Source organism: Thermobia domestica, chromosome 8, assembly GCF_964235325.1.
Source record: "Thermobia domestica chromosome 8, izTheDome1.hap1.1, whole genome shotgun sequence".
In the NCBI taxonomy this organism is placed as follows: Eukaryota; Metazoa; Arthropoda; class Insecta; order Zygentoma; family Lepismatidae; genus Thermobia; species Thermobia domestica.
The window spans coordinates 275,495,623-275,520,658 of NC_137461.1; the positions used below are offsets into that span (position 1 = coordinate 275,495,623).

At 37.0% G+C, this 25,036-nt stretch overlaps 1 protein-coding gene across 1 annotated transcript in view; it reads right to left on the bottom strand.

Annotated features, from left to right (window-relative positions):
• LOC145693641 (MFS-type transporter SLC18B1-like) overlaps positions 1-10,754 on the bottom strand; it is a 67,271-nt gene extending 56,517 nt beyond the window's left edge. The window contains exon 1 of the mRNA XM_081769830.1: positions 9,299-10,754. Coding sequence (XP_081625956.1) covers positions 9,299-10,213 — 915 coding nt within the window. The 5' untranslated portion in view covers positions 10,214-10,754. The remainder of the gene's footprint in view (positions 1-9,298) is intronic.
• Between the last annotated feature and the right edge of the window lie 14,282 nt (positions 10,755-25,036).

Below are 25,036 nucleotides of genomic sequence, written 5' to 3' on the forward strand. Positions count from 1 at the left end.
TGGTGCATGGGATCCTTGGTTCGATCCCAGGTCGCACAAACTGAGCTTTGTAATGAACAATCACCGTGTGCGTGGATTTTCTCGGGGTTCTCCCGTTTAATCCTACTTTCTTCATTCCACAATTCCACTTATTTCTCATCGCCACCCTCTCCTTTAGCCTAGCCGGCATAACCGTGGGACGAAAAATTTAAAGATTTCATTTCATTTCATTTTCAAATGGTGGGAACTTCCCATGTGACTAATTCCGGATTCAATTCCCGGTTGGAATACTCGTTTCGGATATAAACTTGATTCACCCTAAGCAGTAAGACCTATCTGATATACTTTCTATGTTAAGCTAGGTTACCATGCTCCAAGCATCTTGTATCATTAGAAAACCTTGGAACCCCATCTCTCTATTTACTGTTTACAAAGTACGACTTTCTGAAAGCAAGAAAGATATTTCCACCCATGCAGAACTAGACGCTAGCAGAGTTAGCGTGGGTCAATGAAAACTTGACCCACGACCCACTGACCCACCGAGACCCACTCTGACCCACGATCCACCATGACCCACTCTGACACACCACCCACCGTGACCAACCATGACCCACTCTGACCCACCACCCACCGTGACCCACCATGACCCACCACCCACCGTGACCCACTCTCATCCACTGTGAACAACTCTGACTCACCAAAATCCATCGTCATCAACTCTGAACACGATCCACGGCCTCTTCTGTACTGACTAAAGAGTTTACACTTTTAATAAAACAAGACTGTGAAATTGTCACGAATTTGAATTTCTAGTCAATCGCCCTCTGTTTCAATAACGGTGGATCTGACCTTTACGATACAAAATGGTAAAGTGTTTGTCAGTAATGAAATTGAAACAGTTCGAGGTGGGGGAAATTTGTGTGTGCCTAAAATATACTTGTACTAAGAGAGTATTCTTGCAAGTGTTAATTTATGAACGTATTCCAAAAGAAACTTCTATTCACAGGAAAATACCCCTGTACAATATGAAAAAGGTTATGATTTCTCAGTTCACAGTATTTTTCTCACAAAAGACTTGAAAAATCAGTTTTTCATAGTGTATAAACGTGCTCGGCTACCCTATGGGAGAGCATCTCCATAAAGTATGCTCATAATTGTAATCACTAAAACACCACATTAAATTTAAGTTACAAATATGCATAATTGCAATTTTTATGAATATTTGTTCAAAGTAGTTTATCTAAAGGAAAGAAGAGACTTACTAAAAATTAGGTACAAAGTTGAATTACACAAATAAGCCATTAGTAATACAAGTATACATTTTCCATAACTTATAATTTTCCATTTTAAAACAAATCTGAAATCGGGTTTATTTCCTGTTGGTAACTTTTTCGTGTTAAATCATCCGCAGCGGAATAATGTCCATCCTTCAGCCAAGAAATAACTAGCTCGTCTACTTTGAGCTTGTCTAGCGGTGGGCCATTAACATTGATGAACAACAAGTTAGACAATGCTTGAGTACTTAGTCTATTTCTAATATCAGTCATCTGTACATTCATAAGGGAAAATCCCCGTTCGCACTCATTCGTGGAAATTGATAATACTTCTACCCGATTTCTGCAACTCCTCATCAACAATCTGCTTATTAGACTTAAGTCTGATAACGATTTTTCTTGGTCAGTTTTGAAATACTTAGCAAAAAGTATCATCTCTCTATCACCATACAACATCTATGGTTTTCCATATCAACTATGTCAGTTGGCAATGTCGACTCATGGAGAACAGAAACTTCATCTACCACGCTGGGAATCTTATGAATAAATTATGAATTAAAGCCTGATAAACTGATGATTTCTTATTTGTTTATAAATTTATTTTTTTGTAATTATACATGAAGGTTTGATGTCATCCCCTGTCTAGAAAGCGAAAGGGAACGAGGTTCCTGGAAAGTGTTCGGAGGTGAATGGGAATTTTCCTCCTTCCCCTTCAATTACCACACTGCTGTTTGCCATGTGCCAGGATGAAATTTGAAAGTTCCAAATCAAGGTAAGTAGACCAACGTAAAGGGAAAAATAAGTGCAAAATTTTCCATATAATTATGCGTACAATCTAAACTTAAAATTTCCGTGTAATTAAGCTTACAGTACAAATTTTATGCCTATTTTTCTCACAACTTTATTGGTTGATTGCCCTGTGCTGTAAGCGCTCCATATAATAAATATAAGCTTCAGCAATCATTATAGTAGAAAGCAATGGATATATGAAGCCAAGCACTGTATTTTTTGTTTCTGATTGTTTTTCTTAAATAGCATGGATTGTTTTCGATCATTTTTTACAAACCAACTCACTACCAATTTTCCATTTATAGAAAGTGCCCCCTCCACACACACATACATAAAGGAGAATTTTAAAAAAATGCTAGGACACATTCTGTTTATTTTCAATAAAGAGTTAATACACTGAATTTCAGCTCCGTAAGTTTAACGGCTTGCGAGATACTTTTTTTTTTTTTTTGCAAGAATTCGGATCCTTAGGATATTATGCATTATAATGAAAGCAATATAACATCCCAGTTTGGATTAAGGCCTAACTATATAACAAAAGTAATTTCATTTGACTTTGCAATTTGACCGTGATGATCAGGTACACATAGTTACATTTAATTTTTTATATAACAATTTATATATTACAGTGATTCAAAAATGTATTTTTTCAGTAGTTAGCTCCTCTAAAAACTCACAGGTCTTGAAAGCCAAGTAGTAGTATAAGTCCTATTGCTATTATTACAATTAAAAATATCGATATCCAAAAGTGCCTGAAGTTCTTTTTTCACTTGGTTAAATATACTCACCTCAGGTAAGTAGACAGAAACAAATGGAAAAGGAAGGGAAATGAATGTCCTGAAAGTAAAACGAAGACAAAGTTATCAGTCTTCAGAAGATACTGTCTACAATGCAGTGAACAGAGTGGATCGGTAGATCATACTGAGTCGGTGGGTTGCAGTGGGTCATGGTGGGTGGTGGGTCACAGTGAGTCACGGTGGGTGGTGGGTCACAGTTGGTCACGGCGGGTGGTGGGTCACAGTAGGTCACATGCTGTTGACCCACGACCCACTGACCCACTTAGAAAACTTGACCCACTGACCCACGGACCCACTGACCCACTCCATCTCTGGACGCTAGTGGACAAATAGTGAAACTCCTCATCAAAAACCCCCTTCCCGTCCAAAACAAGTCGTCGTTTCGGAAGCGGCGAAACCGATATTTTCTTTATATGAGTGGGAGGGCGATAGCAGGTAGCAAGCTAGACGACCAAGAAAGTTGTACATGGTTTGACTCCTTGCAAGATGAGTTGCATGTCCCTTTTAAGACTATGTTTACATGGAGAAATATTGTAGGGTTGCAAGATTTTTTAATGACACAAGATTCTTGCAGCATGACAACCTAGCTTTAGACAGTGACTTAACGCCGAATGAAACGCATAAATAAACGATAAATAAAACTAAACAGGAAATAAACAGATTTGGAAAGCAAAATAGAGTTGAGCAAAGAAGAACTTGCTTACCACTATCACTACAAAATTTGCTGAATGTGCTCAAACAGTTTGATTAGGAAAGAATTTTAATATAATTTATTTTGTAATAATATGCACGACCCGAACATCCTTTGGGCGTTACCTGTTCTTTGATATTCAAGGTTGCAGTATGAACATCCAGGACCACGGCAGAAATATTCGGATTTCAATGGGAGGTGCTTTCATGGGTATGCCAGCCACGAGACGAACCGAGAAATAAAGTTTTCGCGGCTTGTCTCGTAAATTTTGTACAAATCTCGTCTCGTCTCGTTTAGGAAATTTATGTACAGTACAATATGTGTGTTCTAATACTTTTTCTTAATTTCATCCACAAGTTAGTAAAATTCTTCCGTGTCACGAGAGTTTCAAGAAGGGTGTGATATGACATTTAAACCATAGCTATTTATTATTGGACTGTATTGTATAACCACTTCCGTACTTTTAAACGTTGATAAATCCCCTTCATTATGTTTGTAGAATGTACAGTCACTTTATCAATTTATAGTTTTTATCAAGGATCTTATAAAATAGAGGATCTGCCCTTACAACAAAGTCTTGAAGCCATACGTCACAGTTTCGCCACCCCTACTCTGCCCATTCCGCCCAATAGGATCGCAATGTTTTGAGCCAACAATCTTGGCGGAAACGAAAGTAGCCAATCACACGATGGCAGAAACGAAAGTAGCCAATCAGACGATGGCAGAAACGAGAGTAGCCAATCAGACGTACCGATGCTCGGTTGTTTTTTGGTTTCATCGATTTAATAGGATGAAGATACATATGGGCAGATCCTCTATTTATAACATCCTTGGTTTTTGTACTATGAATCATGTAACATTTCTGAGAACAAGTGTTGTCCAAGAGACTTCTGAAAATTCTCGTTCTCGGAAACGTGGCGGGAAACAATGAAATGAAATCTTTAAGTTTAACGTCCCACGGTTATGCCGGTTAGGCTAAAGGAGACGGTGATAATGAGTGAAATGGTGGAATGAAGAAAGTGGGAGGAAACAGGAGAACCCCGAAAAAACCCACGAGCACGGAGAAACATGGCGGGAATTGTCGCGTTTCTTTCCTCGTCTCAAATTCAAAAATTTATATCTCGTCTTGTGAGTTACACTTACCACAGGGCAATAGTTGGGTGTCCAGAAGTTGTCGTTTAATTATCCCGCAAAATTGACCACAAGAAATCCCGTTTCCGAGACATAAGCGGACACATGAATTTGTTGTACAAGAAGTCTACAAGTCGTCCACTGGAAAGTATAGGATGTGTCATAGACATTCTTGTACCAAGGGACTAATGCCCTTTGGATATTATAAGGTGCATATCCGTGCCTTATGGATAGGACATTCTCTCAACCATCATGTCTTAAGTCTACCATCGAGTCAGTACTGAAAGTCTTCGAAATTAAATTATATCTCTCAATTTAACGTCCCACATTTATACCATTTTAGGATAACGGCAAGTGAATGAGAAAACCCACGGGCACGATGTTATTCACCACAAATTTACTTGGTCGTGGATCGAAGTAAAGACTCCCTTACACCAGAGGTAAGCCCTCTACCACTGAACCACAGTGCCCCCCCCCACGAGTTCTAAAAGTCAAGAATGTCCTCAGAACTGTCCACCTCGCCTTTTACATCGCAATCAATGTCAACGTGCGACTGCCCCCTCACGAATATATCAAACTTCCGTTTGATGTTATAATAATAGTTTCAAAAATAATGTAAAGAGTTTGAGGTCTGAAATCAGAAGTGGATTTGACTAGAATATCGTAAATTTGATATAAATATGGGTTGTGTCTACGTTCTTACTATATTAGTGTGATTAACAAGCTTTCCTCCTATGGAGAAGGGATGTAGTCTGCCTCATCATTTACTTTCTTAAGGGTGAAATTACTTAAAAGTTCGTTACATTTTCTTTCTACAAAAATTTCTTACAAATATATATTTACCCGCCCCCCCCCCTTTACAAAGACTGACTATGTCGAAAGTCCAGGATTTTGATAGCTCATGATTAGGAAACCAAATGTCTGCAGATTATAATATCTCATATACGTATTAACATGTAAGTTCGTGAAGAGCTATCATCATTCCAAGTTTAGTGAAGATAGGATGAGTCCGTCTTAGAAATTCAAAGACCGCAAAGAAAGGTCCAAATCGTTCTTTTTCTGTGGTGTGATTTATAACACTTAAGGAGAATATATTATGCCCGTTATTTTTATTTAATTTCAGCTGTAGAGTACACGATTAGCATAATTAAAGATAGCAACTAAAATGTGGCAGTGAATAATCTTTATCAGTTGCTAGCACATGCTCAAAATGGTGACTACTGAGAAAGATAAATTGAGGTCAGTGCAACCAATGCAAATATCTCTCCGACACATGTGAAAAAAATAAAAAAAGTCAATCTTGAGTCGAATAGAAATTGTATTCGGCGACAAGTTAAAACGGTAATTCTGGACATGACGAACAATATATTCTAATCAATAATACTCATATCAAGGGAGGATGTAAGTCAATGATGACGCTAGTGGCGGAGGTGAAGGGCGGGTACCCCTTCAGCCGCTAGCATCTTTTGCCCTTCATGACTGCCCCCCCGGACATATTGTGTTCTAATTTAGGTTAAGTATTATTTTCGTTATACAAAAAAAAAAGCTACCCCACAAAAATATCACCTCTCCAAAAATCAAAGCTAGCGTCATCATTGATGTAAATACATGTAAAAATTTAAGCATAGTCGCAACATATTCTACAATATTATAAGAATTAATATTATGAAAATGAAATGAAATCTTTAAGTTTTACGTCCCACGATTATGCCGGCTAGACTAAAGGGGATGCTGATGATGAGAAATGAATGAACATGGTAGAGTGAAGAAAGTGGGAGGAAACGCGAGAACCCCGAGAAAACCCACGCACACACACACAAACGTCACTTAGCGCGAGCTAGGTTCAAACCAAGGACTCCATGCGCCAGAGGTGAACTCTCTACCGCTGAGTTGCCGCGTCCCAAGAAGTATTATTATACAGTGAAACCTGTCTTTAGCGGAATCGAGTGGGACTTGCAAAAATTTCCGTTAAAGTCAGGTTTCCGCTTAGTGGAGGTAGACCTTTCCTTTCTTTCTTTTTTTTTTTTAATACATGCTTATAAAGGGGCATACTGACAAAATATATTGCTGTACGTACATTGTTCGATTACAGTACTTCTTTCTTCTACGAATAAATACACAAAAAAATTAAAATGAATACAAAATTTGCTATGCACACGTTTTCTTTATTTTTCTAAGAGCCAAGCAGGGTTTTCTGTGTACATTGCTGCTTGGCTGCTTGACTTTCTGCATACACTTTAAACTGAGAAATTATACTAAGTGAATCAGAATCATTTTTCCGTAAGGCAAATTTTTGCAGTTCCTTTAAACTTCTGAGAGCATTTTGATATGTATTTATTCTACACTCTTCTTGGAACTCGGTATCGTATTACTCTTCTTCCTCTATCTCGTTTTCTTCTTTCCGACATTCCTTATGATTATTGATTAAGATGCGGGGATTAAGGACAATTTGTGGGGGGTGAATATGAGTAGTGGTTGGGGAAGGTCAACACTGTCCGGAAATATTTAACAAAAGAACGAACATTCTATCGCAAACAGTATAATGTATATGTCCCACAGAATGTCTAAACATCTAAACGCTGTAGTCCGGAACAGAATTTTCCGTTAAATGTTTATTTTTCTTTCTGTTGTCCACGTAACACAGTTTCCGCTTAATGAAGGGAGTTTTACACGTTTTGTTCTCCAAAATTCATGGGACCGTGAAATATTTCCGTTTAAGACAGTTTTTCGTTTAATAAAGGGTCCGTTGAAGACAGGTCTTATTGTATAATATTCTGTAAAATTCTGCAATATATCTGATCTGTAAGAGATGTTTAAAAACGAAACTTGTTTCAGTCGATAGATTGTGTGAAACTGAAGAAGTACTAAATATACCTATATCACGTATCACAGTATTAATTTTCATTTTGAAAATGGGTTTACAATATCAAATTCACTGTAACAAAACGTAAAATATAGGCTAAGACTACAGGAGCGGCGCCAAAAATGTCACTTTGCCCGGGTGAAATTTTGCCTTGGTCCACCCCTGTCTACGACTAGTTATGAACACCACAAATTTTCAATACACGATAATGTGTTTCAGAAAAAAAAAGGAAAAAGAAAAAGAAAGGAAACAAAACAACAAGGAGAATTTTGAAACTTTATGACTTTCTTACTGTACAAATGAATCAAATGTAGAAACTTAGAACTGAAGAACTAATCTCTAAATTTAATGTTCGGGTACCTGCAAGAAGAACTAGAAATAGTGAACTACTTCATTGCAACACGCCTCTATTATCAATTATTCAGCGTTCTTTGTTCCATAAACTGGCTTCTGAATTTAATTCCATTGTTTCTGATGTGGATATCTTTAAATCTGAGAATGCATTCCGACGGGAAATTATTGCTACACTTATAGAACCTTAGTTTTCTTTCAATTTGTTATTGCTACACTATAGACCTTTATATATATAGATTTTTGTTTACACTTGTTATTGTTAATTTTATATTCTATGTTATATAATTTCAGTGTAAAATGGCTGCCTTGCTGTATCTGGAAGTTTGGCAAATAAATAAATAAATAAAATAAATAAAATGTCGTTAGAAAAAGCATGACAACAAATCAAGTCCAATAAAATTTTTCTCCTGGCAGTAAATAACCACAGAGCAAACACAAGAATGCGACTGTAAGTAATATAGTTATGAAGCTACAGTACAAAAATGTTAGGAATGATAAAAAAACATGAATCAAAAGACTGCGATCTTGGCCAAGAATTTTAGGAATGTTAAAAAAATCATCAAAAGATTGAGATCTTGGACAATAATTAGTTTTTGGAGCAAGGGCCACAAAATTTTTCAATGGCCCATAAATCGAGTTTTCGAAATTTCTACGGAATAAGCACACCATACTGAGTTAACTGATAGTTTAGATTTGCCTATACTATATGTAGTTCTCAAGATATAAGGCGCATTATATATATATATATATATATATATATATATATATATATATATATATTGATTGATTGATTGATTGAAATAGGCCTATATTGGATCTTGGATCAGGGGCCACAAAATTTTTGAACGGCTCCTAAATCAAGTTTTCGTATTTTCTACGGAATAAGTTGATCTTCCTGAGTTAAGTGATTGTTTGGGTTTGGCTACACTAATTATATGATGTTCTCCAGATGTAATGTGTATAAGAAAATGTTTGATTGAAATATATTGGATGTTTTGATACAACAAAATGTGATTTATATGGAATATATCCGCCATTTTAAAAATTCGAAATACGTCATTTATTTTTCTTTCTCTTGACTATATATACAAGAGAAAAAAACACTATAATCATATACTGTATTTCGACTCTATAATTGTTTCAGAGAAATCTAATTCTCTATTAGTTTATTAATTTGCCTAATTTATCTGCCTTATTTATTTTAATGCTTAATTTCTCACACAAGACACATTTTTTTATTCTGATGGACGCAATAAAGTTTAATACGTCAAATTCTTCTATTTTCTGACTTAACAACTTAAACTTAGATATCGCAATGCAAGATTTGCACAATTGTTTCTATGGAAGCAAACTAATCAGCGAATTTAAAACAGTAATAATGATGAAATTACGTTTGAGAAAATGCAGTGCAAGTACTTACCTCCTGTGGATAAAATGGTGCCTGGAGTGAGATGCAGATGGCGCTGGCAAAATCCGCAATACCGAAAACCACTAAAGTAAGCCACTGACGACGATTGAATCTTTGGGTACCGAAAGTACTATCAAAACTTGTTCTTCGACTACTGAAAGCACTGCCACGGGTTGAAATAGAACGGGCTAAATCAGGCGGAGATGCGTATAAGGTTGCAGCAGGTACCCCACTAGTCCTAAAGCGCGATCCGCCACTGGTATAACCTAGCTCCAATTCTTCATCACCACCTGCTGCAGGTGCACTATCAGGCTTGCTAGCCACAAGGGCTGAATGTTCACCCATTCCTATAGTGGTATACCTTCTTCTCCCTTTTAGATTAAGCTTATTTTTTAATCTTTGATACCTGCCACACTGTATCACCGCTTTTTTTCTGTCGAAATCATCATCGTCCGAGCTCTCGGAAGTAGATGAAGACACTTTTCTATTCGCTGAACGAGATCTTCGTTTGAAATGTCGCCATGATGGTTCCGATGTTGTTCGGCGTCGACGTTTATTTAGCGCTGACTTTCTTGCCTTCTTGAAAGCTTGCTCAAGCTCTGTTTCAGATTGGTCGTCGTTGCTGGATGTACTTCGTGCAACTTCGTCGTCACTGCTAGACAAAACACACTCCTCTAAATCCGCAGTCCAATCTTCCATACCAGAATCATGAAGAGATTTCGAAATTATCGGCATGCTTGTTATCTTTTTAATAGATAAAGGATCTCTTTTAACGGTGATAAGATCGTCAACGAGAGGCGAGATTTTGTCCTGGTCAATTTCAGAGAACATGTTATCGTCCTCAACATCGTATTTGTTTCGGGAAGTGTTTTGAGATTGAATCATGTCAACAGGTATTGAAGAAGTAACAGATATATTATGAGCCATTGTGTTAGTTAAAGAAGATAATATTGCTTCCTACAACACTACCCTTATCACATTAATGGAATGTTGCGATAACAATTTCAAGTGGGCTCAAGGAAACGAGTAGAACGAAGAAACGTAAATAAAAATAAGAATCACTTTTGTCGAAAAATTCACAGAACAGGAAGGCTTGTGTCTAAAGATGTAAAACACTTCTGGGCAGAACTTACGAACTGGCTACAGGCTGGTAGCGATTTTTAACTTGTGCAAGAAGTTGCTAGAAAAACACGAGTCCTGTTATCAGTATTCTGAAGCTCACCCACCACTAGGCTATTGCCTACTGTTCATTCAGAACTTCCGTCATATTCTTATTAATATTATTAAAAAATGAGATTTCATCAAATCATGTTGACGCCAAGTTTCCTAGCTCATGTGGTGATCCCGCCCCCTTTGACGTCGGAGATCAACCCACAGCGTCACCTCGTTGACCTTAAGGGTGATAGCTTCGCTGATAACCCCTTTCTCCTATTCTCGAGCAGACTTCTTTAATTTCTGGCCTTCACGGTAATTGAAGACAAGGAGACAGCAAGTAGAGAAAAATCCATAAAATAATAAGATAGCAGCCAGAAAGACAAATCTTTCTTGTTGATTTGCTAAGTTTGTTTGTGACAGTCCGTGATTGTTTGACTATCAGTTATGTTTAAAGTTCAACTTCTGCAGATTCCCTTCAAACCACCTCGCTTCTAAGTTTACACTATTACTTCAAAATGCATAACCAACGCTCAAAATTGCCTTTATCACGTTCCTTACACAAGATAATGTCCCTCTGCTATCCCGATAAAAAGAAAATGTTTATCCTGAACAAACATTTACTTTACATCACTTCTCCATTTCTATCAGACTTCTCGCCAAGCAAGTTGTCATTTTGTTCCTGAATATGTACGATATCAACAAAAATAAGATTAATTGTGTTTAGTCACAGGGAAATGGCAGCACAGTGGCCTTTCGGAAGGTCGAAAGGTTAAACTTCAATTTTTTTCTTTTTAAAAGATGAATTTAATATCATAAATTGGGTAGTTTCTTTTTCTGTAAACAAATAAATATGACAATGTTTAGTAAATTAGTGCTTATAGGGGGAGGGGAGGACATGACAACAAAAAAATAAGCCAAATTTGAACTTTGAGACAATTTGTGGTGACAAAAATTAAGATAAATTTGCCTCTTATTAACTTCGAACTTTTTTTTCATCATTCTTATCATCTTTGGTGTTCTTTAGCATTAAAAGTTGTTTTGTATCCCTTCAGAAGAAAACAACGTTCAAATATTGCGTATTAATCTACAACATAAGTTATCAATTTCTTTATCATTGTTTATTTGTGTAAGCTTTTCTGAGAAACAGGACTGGTAAATCGTGTGTAAATTGCGTTTAATAAAGCAAAATCGATATTTTCATTTATAGCTCACGAGACCAATAATCTCTCGTCTCGAAAATGAGACGAGGTACTTGCGGCAAATAAGGCTCACCTATGTATAAAAGCTATATTACTTAAATACATATGATGTAGTAGACAAAAATGTATATGTATTTTATTTGTCAATGTTTTATCTATCTTCTGGTATATTTACTTTAACTTGAACATTGAGCTAAATGTATGAAAAACGTATTTGAAAGAGAAACATACAAAATGGCCTTATTACCCGCACGGTAGGCAAATAAGGCCCACCGTTCGAAAAGTAAAATTTTACAACCTGAGAGACCACTAGGGCTCAATTAACACCTAACATTTTTACAGCACTTCAAATACTAATAATAAAACAATATTTAGTAAGAATATGAATATGAAATAATAAGGATATAGGCAATCTCCCTTGTGTTATGCACTTGTTAGTTAAGTCGTTGCAACGTTAAAAAATAAGCTTGGACATATAATAAGCAAATCACCATTCGAAACAGATTTCACATTAACTTTCAACAGTGTTTACGCTTCATAACACATGTAGCAAATGAATTCTTCATCATTGGTGTCGACCAAGCCAATTCATTCGTTGTGTACCCATGCATCGCACCATTTACAGCTTCGCATGGCAACGATCCATTCTTTGTCGCATAATGAACAATACCACGATACCTCTAACGCTCAGAACTGCACGAAAATATGCTTAGAATATACCCAAAAAATAGTGGTATGAGCCATTAGCATGCATTAAAAATAGAGATTTATATTATCAAAGACGCCAACGCAGAACTCGAACCTGTGAACCCCCATAGTCAACAACTAGGCCCGAACACGATATACCGCCCTACTACAAAGACTGGCATTGGCCAAGAAAGAATAACAAACTAACACACATTCAAGTTGCCAGTTTCTAAGTATTTAAAAGGTATACATGTTTTGAAGGGTAATGAATACCAGTAGATTTTTGATGGGCCTTATTTACCGACCATATACTAGTCATTTTACAAATCATTATCTATAAACATATTTCGAACTAAAACGAAGTAACTACTAACCCAAATACTAAACACTATGATCATCACAAGTACACAAGATATTTTGGGTTACCTTTATTCTACTCAGAAAAAATTAACTTACTTTGCTTCCCTAAATTATATCAACACATGGAAACTGGCTTCTCGATGCTTCAATACTACCAGCATTCCATCTAACCATGCACAAATAGACGAACTCGCTCAAGCAGGCATTGTGTGAGTAATCGCTACTTGTGATGTGGTCAGATTTCTTCTACAGTGCTTCTAAATTATGAAATTTTGCACTGGACCTTATTTCCTTCCGGGCCTTATTTGCCGCAAGTACCTTATATATATATATAGGGTGTTTCAAAACAACACCGACAACGTTTGGGAGGTGATTCCTGACACCAAGATAAGACACAAAGTATAGTCCAACATCGGTGTACAAATACTTCCTTTCGGAGTTATAGGCTGCCGAAAACGACAATAGTACTTAATAATAATAATAATAATAATAATAATAATAACAATATATTTTAATCTGTGATTTTTATTTCTTCTGAGATAATTCCGGAACATACAGTAGTTCTTGGAATTTGTTCACTTTATAGGAAGAAAACCATGGAATATTCCGTTTTTTCGTGGAACAAATTAGAACTTGTTCATTTTGTTTTTCTTTCTTTACTTACTTTTTCTTTTTCGTTCCATTTTTTTTAAATTTTCCATTAGTAAATATAATAGTACTTAATATTAGCGTATTTTCTCAATTGCATTCGTTTTGAATTCGTTTTGAACTACCATTCTAGAAATGTGATTTATTTGTAGACTTCGACCTCTGTAGAACATGCATTCAGTGTGGGTGTAAATACATATTTTAGCAGCAAAGAAGAGGTAACATGAAATGCACAAACATGAAATATTCAAGAGTTTCCATCTCTAAAAACCTTTCATCCACCCCCTAACTTCTCGTGGCATGAATTTCCAAAAGAAATCAGTCTCTGATATCAATAACTACTTATGATCTGCACCGTTCTTTTCCCCTTCGCTAATTTTAACCGCAAACCTTACAACTAAGCCTCTAATTTTGAACAATTATTCAAGTATTTCGAGTAATCGAGTATTTCTACCAAATTTTGTCGGTAATATTTTATTTACATCATGGCCAGGAACAGGATTCACTCACTCAGTATTAACCCATTTCATCTCAAAGCGTTAGGGACGATGGAGAATCCTCAAAAACATTTACATAAAATTCAAAGCTTTTTTTTTTTCTATGAAAGCTACTTTTGAAATCATAGGAGCAAGGAAGGCATAAGGTAACAATTTTCGACCCACTACAACCAACTCAACTACGACTCAAACATTGAGGATTGTGTGGAAACTTTAAAAAATGTATGCATCATATTTTGTCAAAATTGAATAATACTTACATAGGTTATCGTAAAATGTTTTATACCGAGTGGGAAAAGGGTTCAGTTTCTTGTTGTCGATTGATTTGAAAACTTAATAGTGAGAATGGTTGTGAATCAACCCCTCTCGCACGAATATTCGGCATATTGCATCTGGTCTAGTATTTTTTTTTTTTTAAGAAAGTTATCTTGGAACTTTTTAAAGTCAGGGTAAGAGAGGAGTGTTCACTCTACATTAGGAGGCTAAATTCATTGTTCAATGTATCCAATGTTCAATAGATTGTCTTCTAGCTCAGAGCATGTGAGATTGTGTGAGATAACATCATGTTCATGGATTTTTTCAATGTTCTCTTCTTGGTTTGCACTTCCACAATTATTTCAGTGATGAATCGTCATCATCACTGACCGTCCCGGGTTCATATTCGGTGTCGACACTCAGTCGAAAGAGTGGAACAGCTTTTTCAGGCAGGCGTCCTGAGTAAGGCTTTTCTGGGATTTTCTCATTCACACCAGGCAAATGCCGGGATGGTTCCTTCCCTTTCATCGGATAGTGTGATCACCGAGTGACGTCATCCCTCGTGTACGTGACGGGCTAAGTGGCCTTCCTTGCCGACAGCTCAGAAATTTTAATTCTAATCCTAATCATCATTAAATCTCATTAATATAATTTGTTAGTTTTAACTCACAGGGCATAATAGGGTGATACTGATTTTATTTTATTTCCAATCAGTGATGGTTTCAAGGAGTGCTCCTGGGACAATTCACCCCCCTCCCCCCTGAGGTACGAAATTTTTCCACGAGGCCATATGTCCTATCTTTTTCAACCTGGATTACCATTATTTTCTTAGGACTACTTTTGTATTCAAATCTCTAGTGTAATGAAATTCTCCTCAGGAGAAATTTCTAAAATCATCATTGGAGAATACTAGAAACTATATGAATCTGTAATGATTCACTTCCTTGTCACATACAGTAAGCAGAAAGTTGTGATTTTGCTCCTCAAGTACAAGGTCACATTTATATGACGTTTTATTATTATTTTTTATTTTTTTCGATCACAATTGATATGATGAATCAAGTGTCTTAAAACCTTCCTTTACTTCAGTGAAATGTCAAGAACTGTTGTCAATATCTATACATGGTAATGTTTCCTTATTTTGCCTCGTGTCACCATATGGTGCAAGTCTTAGATCGAAGGCTACTGCAATGAACCTTGTTACAGTTTCGTATATTTTTTGTGCGACTTAATCATGCGCAATACGGAATACTTTCGACATCAGTTAGTGACAATAATTCCTTAGGCTACTGCTTGACCACTCATAAGTAGATGTTGTTTGTCAAAACGTATTACCAGTTAACATGTCTTGAGTCTTGCAGTCAACCTAATCAATCGTACAGGTGCAAAGTGTAAATTATAAGAACTATAAAGCTAAAGATTAAAGCTTGTCCTAATTGATTTCGTTCTTGAAAAATGATAAAAAGAAGTTAAACTTTTCAGTTTTACATCCAATGGTTATACTCTATAGCAGCGTTTCCCAACCTTTTTCAACTTGCGGCACACTACGGGTATAACTTGAATTTTCGCGGCACACTCATGGATATTATTATTATTATTATTATTATTATTATTATTATTATTTGCAAATATAAAATACCATGGTACTTTTTTTTCTGTGATTACTGATTTCCTTCTCACAGAGATGAAAGCTTGATCATTGGTTTTCCCCTATGCTAATTCATTATGCTTATTTTTTACTCTAATTTCAAAATAGGAAACAATTGCAATGAAATATACGACTCAGATTTTTAAAAATATGCTTTCTTTTTCGAAAACTGTATCCAACCTTTCACTAAGAACGAAGATTACTATATAACGAACGAACAAACAAATGTCTTGTACTTTTAACTTAGCTGTTTTAACCAAAACCGGTTCATATTATTGCAATCACACAGCTTGCGATGCATCGAAGTCAAAACACAGCTGTTGAACAAAGTGTTGTTGTCCTGTCATTCACGTGCGAATGAGTGTTCTACGAATGTTCATTTGACGCGTACCGTACAAGAGCTTCCATTTTCCGGTGGACTCTCAATTGAAGTGTAACATAGCAGCTAACCGTGGAAATGTGTACAAGCCGAAATACTGTCTGCTACACAGTAATACATATAGAATAGTATACACGGTGTATTACAGTTACAGTAATTTTTTCCATGGTAGAAATTCATAGTAATGTGGAATACATAAATATACATTTTTTCCTATGTCTTGCAGTTTGGTTGCTATAGAATTAATAATTTTGTTTTGATTTCCTCGCGGCACATCAGCAGTCCATTCGCGGCACACCAGTGTGCCGCGGCACACCGGTTGGGAAACGCTGCTCTATAGGTAGAAGGAAACGGATGATTCAGTGCCGTGGTGTGGGGCGAGGGGGACGAGCGAGGAGACGGCCCGGGCGCCGAAGTAAGAAGGAGCAAAATTCGAGAGGAAAAAAGAAAAGAAAGAAAAAAAGAGAGGAAAAATTACTTCGAATATTACTAGTATATACTTAAATCCTCTTCCTGCTTTACGTAGTGGTCCTATAATGTTACTCATGTTAGGAAAATGCATGTGCACATATAAAAAAAAAATGAAAGAAAAAAAGTAACAAAAAGTGCTCGAAATCAAGGAAAAGCAGGGTTTATTTTTGAAAATTTTCTTACGCTTCTCACCAGCTACTCTGTCGACCTCACTCGTATGTACGGGGATGCCGTCGTATACTCTTACACAGGGCGCTGATTTTCCACGGCACAGTACTGGGATGATTAGCAAAAGTGAACGAGAACGTAGAAGGAAATGGAAAAACCTCGAGAAAACCCACGAAAACGATTATCTATGCCGTAAATTCACACGAGCAACACAGTAAAAAGTGAAGTATTAAAACAACTCGAAATAACTATTCTTTTTTGTGTGTTATTTTAACATTAAGGTTACCTCTTTCCAGCCATATCATAAATATCTAGTACCTGACAATGAAAATTTCTATTAGTTTTATTTTTTGCTATATGCAAAGCTATACGCACACAAAAAAACGTATCGTACTTCCTATAAGTTCCTAGTACACATAAGAACCCTAACTTCCTTCTCATGTAAATGTTGTCAGAAAATTTATGCGCTCATGAATGTAGCCTATTTTCGCGAAAGGATTACAGAAAATATCATATAATGCCTCCTACTTGGTATAAATGTTAAGTATAACGCGTAAAGCTTTTGTCATAACAAAAAGTAACAACTAATACAAATTCTGAACATCAGTTACTAGGTATTTATGATATGGTCAGAAGGCAATGCTCTTGGAGTTCATACTTTCCCGCAGCCCTGCTTTGAAGCGTTACTAAGTAAATAAATAATTTTTAAACCATATCCCAAGGTTCTTTCTCTATCGTTTTTCTTGATATGCCTGTCAGACTTTTCCAACCACGGGCAATTGGATCTACAGGAGTTGGATCTGGATCGAACTACAGGAATTGCTCCTCCCGCACAGATATCCAAATAGATTGCCCTACCTGCATCACATCATTAATCTTTCCCATCAGAGTCTCATTGTCCAATGTCACGGATTTCCATCACTCTTTCGGTCTCCATGATGTTAGACCAAGATTGTTAGGCTGGAGCTACGTAGACAGACGAAACGCTGGTCTACCTTCTGTCTTCGTTACTCTCTCTGCTTCGGCAATAAACAACGAACAAGTCGGACAGTTCCAGGGCATCTAACATTTCGAACGTCTCCACCAAGTCCAGATCACCACGAAGGAAGTAGTTATATTTTAATACTATAACGCAGACTCACCAGCAGGCGAAGAACCAGCATCGCGATAAAATCTCAAACTCTTCCCTATGTGGATGGAGCCAATGGCCACACTGCTATTATCAATAATCAATCTCAATCACCTCTCACAAAATATTATCTTTTTCTCGCTCTTCGCTCGTTTCTTCAACAACACGATATCAAATTCAGCGACGAGAAATTTATAACAATACAACTCTGTAAACGTCTGTCCAGCATATCCTTAACAAAAGTAATTAAAACTAGAAATGGATACATCTTCAAAACTCCAGAACCACACTTCGCCACCATAGTCAAGAACTAAACTTCATTCGAAATCTTCGGCAAACAGTAGGGATGCGCTCGAGTCGAGACATGTCTCGAATCTCGACTCGACTCGACTCGAATTCGAGTCGAGACACACTTTGTAAAATTCGAGACGAGTCGAGACAAACGTATTTTATCGACTCGAATTTTCGAGTCGAGACACGAGTCGAGTCGAGACGGCTCTTAAAAGTTTCGACTCGACTCGAATGTCTCGAAAATCTTTCTATAATTTTTAATATTATTTTGAAGATAGCATTCACTCAGAAACAGCCTTGAAACCAATTCCAGCTTTTATTCCTTCAGAAAGGTACAGAAAGCATAAAATTAATAGTTAATCTTTAAAGATCAAGATTTAATTTTCAGCTCAATTCAGTTAATTAGAACTAATAGTTAATGTCGTTGTATTTGGTTGTACTGCAAATATAATAATAATAATAATAATAATTGATTATCTAGTTTGTATAAAACTATTATCCGTAGTCTAAATCTAGTTTGTATAAAACTATTGCGATAAAATGTACTTCATAAATTCTCTGAATGAGCAGTTGGTAGTCTATAGTAATTTAGCATAGTTATAATTATTGTGTTTTCGTTCCCATGAACGCAATAGGGTTACGTAACTTCTGGATTATTCGCTTGCCCAACTATTCTGAGGCTTTATTATGTTGCAGCATATCACGAGCTACGGATAATATATAATGTAACATTTGTTGTAAATCACATATTATGATACGAGACTATTTTACATAGTATATCTTATCTAATATAAATAAAATAAAGAGTTTGTTTGTGTGTTTGTCTGTCTGTCTGTGTGCGACCTGGGGACCAGACGAGTGGACCGAGAGTTCCCAAATTTTGGTCACGGATACCTTGGTCCAGGTCCCAGTCTAAGGCGAAGCGTTTTTGTCAAAATTGGAACCAGGGCGTCTCAGGGGGGCGTTTAGCGAGACATGTAGTAAAAGTAATCCAAATTGATCGACATTAGTGTCAAATCCATAGTTTTCACGGTCGCTGAGATCAATGGTGACACTTCCATCAGTGATGACTTGCAAATTCAGCAACTACTGTATGCGGGCCGGGTGTCAGCGGGTGAGGAATACCGATACATGTATAAATAGCCCATATTGATTGATACTAGTGTCGAATCCATAGTTTTCGCGGTCACTGAAATGAATGGTGATACTTCCACAGGTGTTGATTTCCAAATACAGCCCCCATGCGAAGAATGGGTATATTAAGCTAGTATTACAATAAATGGACTGCTTGGATGCCAAGAACTAGTACAGATAAGTACCATTCATTTCTATGAATAGGTACTTTTAAAAGGATTTTTGTAAACACTAAGTTATAAAACAATGAACTACATACAGTAGTTATAGTTTTGGTTCCCAACATAAAAGAAATATGGATTGTTCATGAGATTGAACTTCAACTTTCAATCCTGGAAAATTTCAATTTTGGAGTTAGGCCACTTGGCATCAAAGCAGTTCACTGTAAGATAAATACATTCCGCACATTAGTAACATAGTTGTTCAGGGGCCTTCGATTTCCATCCTCTCAAATGAAAGCTGAAAGATTGCTTGATACATGCTGACTATATAGGAGAAATAGTGTATTATGTTTTCGAGCTTTGGTGCGTATCCGTATTTACACTCTGATATAACTTTAAGTTCACACTCAAATCGAGCTAATTGTTTAATGCATTTCGAAAGCTTTTGTTTTTATGCAGCTCGTTAAGGAAAATCTATTTCATAATCGTAACATTTATGTACTAAGAAACTATGAATGTAAAGTGGACTCGACCTAGCCCCGTGGCCGCTGTGACTCAGTGGCACAGCTCTCACCCTTGGTGTGTGAGAACTCTGATTCTCTGTGTGTGTGTGTGTGTGAACTCCGCGGCTAGTGTACGCGTCTTTGCCGTGGAAGACTCGGGTTTAATTCCCGGCGCGAGCTCATGTAGTTCGGATTCCACGTTAATCAGTAGGTCTACAGTTCATATATCCTCGCTGCTGAAAGAGACGGTAAAGTCAAAATCAACTCAACAATATATATGTGTGTGTGCTTATGTGAATTTCCTCGTGGCTGTATGGTTAACACATACGCCTTGATCGCGGGAGAGACTGGTTCGATTTACGGTGGAAGCTCATGAAGTTGTTACCGGTATCCCACTTTAAACTGTAGATCCATGCCTCGTATAACCATAGATATAATATATATGCCTTTGATACACTTATTTTCCGACTTGGAAGCCATCGAAAATTTCCGGACACAGAGTCCCGTAGAACGAAAATGAGAAACATGGGTACAGAGTAAAACAGCCATAGAAATTTTAGCTTTTTAGGCTAACTTAATCCTTACATATAATGCAACTAGCTTGGCCAAGTTATAATGGAGGAAATGCTATCATTGCAACACTCTGAGAATAGAAAATGTTAGTCAGGTATTACTATCTCCCCTCTCCTGCAGAATGAAAATCCTGATTAAAACTCAATATATGTATATATAAAACTATTTTGTGTAATGTAACAAACAGTGGCGAATAGTATTCATGTTTCCTTGCAGAGGTCCTTACGAGGGTTCGCTTCCATCTTCCTCTCCCCAAGAACTAAAATAAATTTAAAAATTGCTATTACTTGTTAATCTTGTACAAAGGACGCAATTAAAGTCCCAGTGTAACACCCCTTCACATTTAGATTTTTCCCCTGGAAGAAAACCAGTTATTATTGTTTCTTGATTTCTCAGTCTCACCTAAATAAACATACGAATAGAATTACAGGATAGGACATGTTTAGAGTGCTTGCACGTGACATCTAACTATATTTCTCATCAAATGTGTCACAGATGAAAATTTCCGTTTGTGTTGCCTCTATTTTCTGGTACATATGTTTCATTTATGTTATGTTGCTAAAATTTGTTACGAAACAAGTACAGACTGCGCCTGTGTGCCTGACAAAACGTAAATGTACTGGATAATTATTTCTTCACTTTCTTCCAGAAAAAAAAGTAACCCATCTCATTTCGGCTAACAAAAGGAGGTAGCGGACCAAAGATAGCCGTTGTTTACCTAAGGTCGTTACACAGCAGGGGTTTTATTCAGTCAGAGGGAAAAGAAAAAATAATTTAAGGTTTCTACATTTGTTTTGAACTGCAATATACTTTTTCCTTTTATTTTAAGAACCATTTCCTTCTCATTTGTCTGCATCAGAAAAAAATGCAAAAAAATCACTAGAATGTGCCTATTTACCCAAAGTACGTACTAGATAAATAGTTCAATAGTAAAATCACTAAATCCAGTACGAAATCAAATGTGGCATCCCTGGGTTGGAGCGAAAGTAATGGTTGGAGTAAAAACTAGTCCGTATTTCTACTGCGTTCTGTTGTTGAATTCACAGAAATGTTCAAAAATAAATTCAAGAAGTTAAACACGATCCTACAAAAGACTGTTTACTTGCTCACTGGTTTTCGTATTGTGAACTGAAACTCAAGTGCGCAGTCATGTTGAATACTTCTGTCCCTTTCTACTTTACAACTTGAGGTGGGATGAGGGTCAGGATAGATCTAGTGATATACCGCTAAAGGAAGTGCTTCAGTACAGAGTCGGAAGCGGTATGTATTGTTTATACTACTTACAACGTTACCCCCCACATAAAATATAAATTCATCCTTTCTCCCTTCCCTTTTTCGAATACAATGAACCGACTATTTTGCTGAAGAAAGATGCTAAAAGAAAATTGAAACATCTGTGTCTAAACTTTCTTTGAAGCGCAGTCTTATGTATTTGTAAGGTATTGCGAGTGTTTTCGAGATAGCCAAATCTTTTACCATGGACTCCTGCTGCGAACTGACCGTGGGTAAACACCCCATCTCGCTGTGCTCAATTTCTCTCGCACACGTGAAATGGGTTTGTTGTTTCCAAAACAAATAGGAAGTTACCTTGTGCTTTTGCATTTCTGCACGCACACAGGTACCATTGTTGTTTTAATGATCAGAAGAAATATCAAAACCATCCAATATATATGATATGATACAGCTAACAGAGGGAGGCAAAAATAAAAGTAGGCCTATACCAAGTTTTCCGCGTGGTACCATTATGGAGAATAAATATTTGATAAAGTCACGTAGATGCGCTTAAACCTATTCCATCTATCCTTATAAATTTTCTGGTCTCATCAATTTCTCAGGAGAATACGTACAACATATGTCCAAATTCCATATATACTCTTTCTAAACTAATGAGTAAACTCATTAAGAACACCAACTGATATCAATAAACAGGAAAGAAAACAATACTTTATACTTCTATCATTTGGTACACATCTCTATGAAGCACAGATTGTTTCTTTTCGAAATAGCTCCTTCGTGTCACAGCTGTGGTTAGTTTTGTTTTGTGTTAGGATGAAAGAGAGAAATGCAACATTTGCTTCGCGGTGAAGTTATATATATTATTAAGATGAGCGGTGATAAGCGAGGTTTAACAAAGAGTGCCTTTCGGATGCACAATTTAACGGGTAGTTGCAGTCCGTGTTGAGAATCGAACTAAAGCTATGTAAGACATGTTATGACAAATCCAAAAGGTGTGTTGTATCGGTGCAGTACCAGTTTTTCACGTTGTTCAAAATGTTCCAAAACCCAAAGAATAATCTTTAATTTCTGATATTTTAGTCGTCACAAATTACAATTTTATAATGTAGTCAATGTTTATAAATACTGGACAGTTGGGCGTTTAAACTAATGACATCATAATAAAGTCAAAATCATAATTTTGAGTTGAATTGATTCTGAGTTTAACGTCCCGTTCAGCAGCGAGGCTATGTGAGACGTGGACCTACTGATTAACGTAGAATCCGAACCACATGAACTCCCACCGGGAATCAAGCCCAGGTTTCCCACGCCAAAGGCAAGTATGCTAACCGTTAGCCACGAAAGAGCTCCTCCATAATTTTAGTGGGCGATAAGAAATATCTCGCCAGTGCTTTTACAATAAATAAAATTTTATAAGTATTAAAGAATAGTGGTAAGAGATTTTATAATAGCTCTTTTATTTATGAGATATGAGTATTTAAAAAAAAAAACAACTAAAGAATAGGTTGGCGGAACCACAAAAGACTCGTAAAATAAACTTTCTTGTAAATACATACGCACCCTACTCACCTTTTATAATTGCCATGCTTACGTTCTTCATAAAAACAGAAATTCTCTTTTAGTGACACTTTACACAAGATCATGAAGTGGGTTCAAATTTAATTAAAGGCAAAATACAATACAACAATCCACAAATATTGCCTCAAGGGAGTTTAAAGATTTCTAAACACTAGTGCGAAACCGGGCTCTGCCGTTGCGATCGATTTACAGGTCTTGAGACGAAAGTAAGAAGGGACTTACGCACACAGTAAGTAAAAACAATTAATATGCCTGTAACTTTCCCCCAAATGGGTGTATCTTAAAACTAACCTCACCATTATTTTTCTAATTAAATTCTAGCCCGAAATTATGTATCATATTACCCTATTCCCATTTTGAAAACTTGACCTTAATTCAAAATGGCGGATTTCAAGATAACTGCCATCAAGGTCATATCTACCATACGACTTCCCCCCAGGACTTATATGTGTCCACATGGTTTTTCTTCACTTTTCTTCATTAACGCTCCGTTTACAAAGGGTAGTAAGGGACTTCTGTAGTAATCTCTAATAACCACATCACAATTCTTAAAAGTTATTTAAAAAAAATAGAAAACATGCACCATGGCAAAAATTTGTCATCACAAGTAATGATGCATACATGCCTTCTATCAGCAAAAAAAGTTTCATTGAAATTGGAGCCGGACATTTGAGTGGTGTCCCTTGTGGGATGTGATTGAACGTGACGTCAGAGCACATCGCCCCCCTTCCCTGAATTTACGGAAATTAGGTGTGGTGCCAGCTCTCTCCAGCGACCTATCAAGGATCATTGCGTGTATGCCAAGACGTGTCGCCGTTTTTATCCATGCCAAAAGTCGACATACTGACAATTAGGTAGGTAGTCATGATGGTCTGGCTGATGTGTGCGTATATTTTAACTCGTACATTTTGTCTCGACTCGAATTTCGAGACGTCTCGACTCGAATTCGAGTCGAGTCGAGACAGAGACTGTCGAGTCGAGACACGAGTCGAGACAGAAACATATTTTCAAGTCGAGACACGAGTCGAGACAACATTTTCTCGAGACGAGTCGAGACAGGCTTAAATCTCGACTCGACTCGACTCGAATGCATCCCTAGCAAACAGGCTATCATCATATTTGTCAACTCTGCTGGACGCAAAGAAGCACCACCACCAAAACGACCTCCACTACTTCCTGTAGTGATTCGGAAAGTCGACCCACCATACAGCGATGAGGAGATTTATGAAGAACCTCAGTACGAAGGACATACTATCAGCAAAGTATATGCATTCGAAGCAATGCAAATTACTCGCCACTTACACGGTACGCGTCCTCACAAGACACCATTGACAAGCTGCTCACGGCTGTAGCTCTTACTCATAAATGAAAACACTATGTCGAACCTTCGCGTTCTTCTGTACCTTTTCCTCTCAGATGTGAAAAGTACCAGGTGTACAACTCTCATCAAACTTCTCAGTGTACAAACTCTACTATTTGCGGTTATTTCTCTGGACTTCATCAAATTTGTATCTATCCAAACTTGCAACAACCTCTGAAGTGCAATGACTAGCACCTTGCATATAGTCATAAATGTAAAAGTAAACCTGCGGCACAAGAATCTCATCTGGAACTTTTTTTCCTTTGTGGGCTGTCGAACCGACTGCTTTTGCCGATCGTGCTATTGACGATCCCGCGC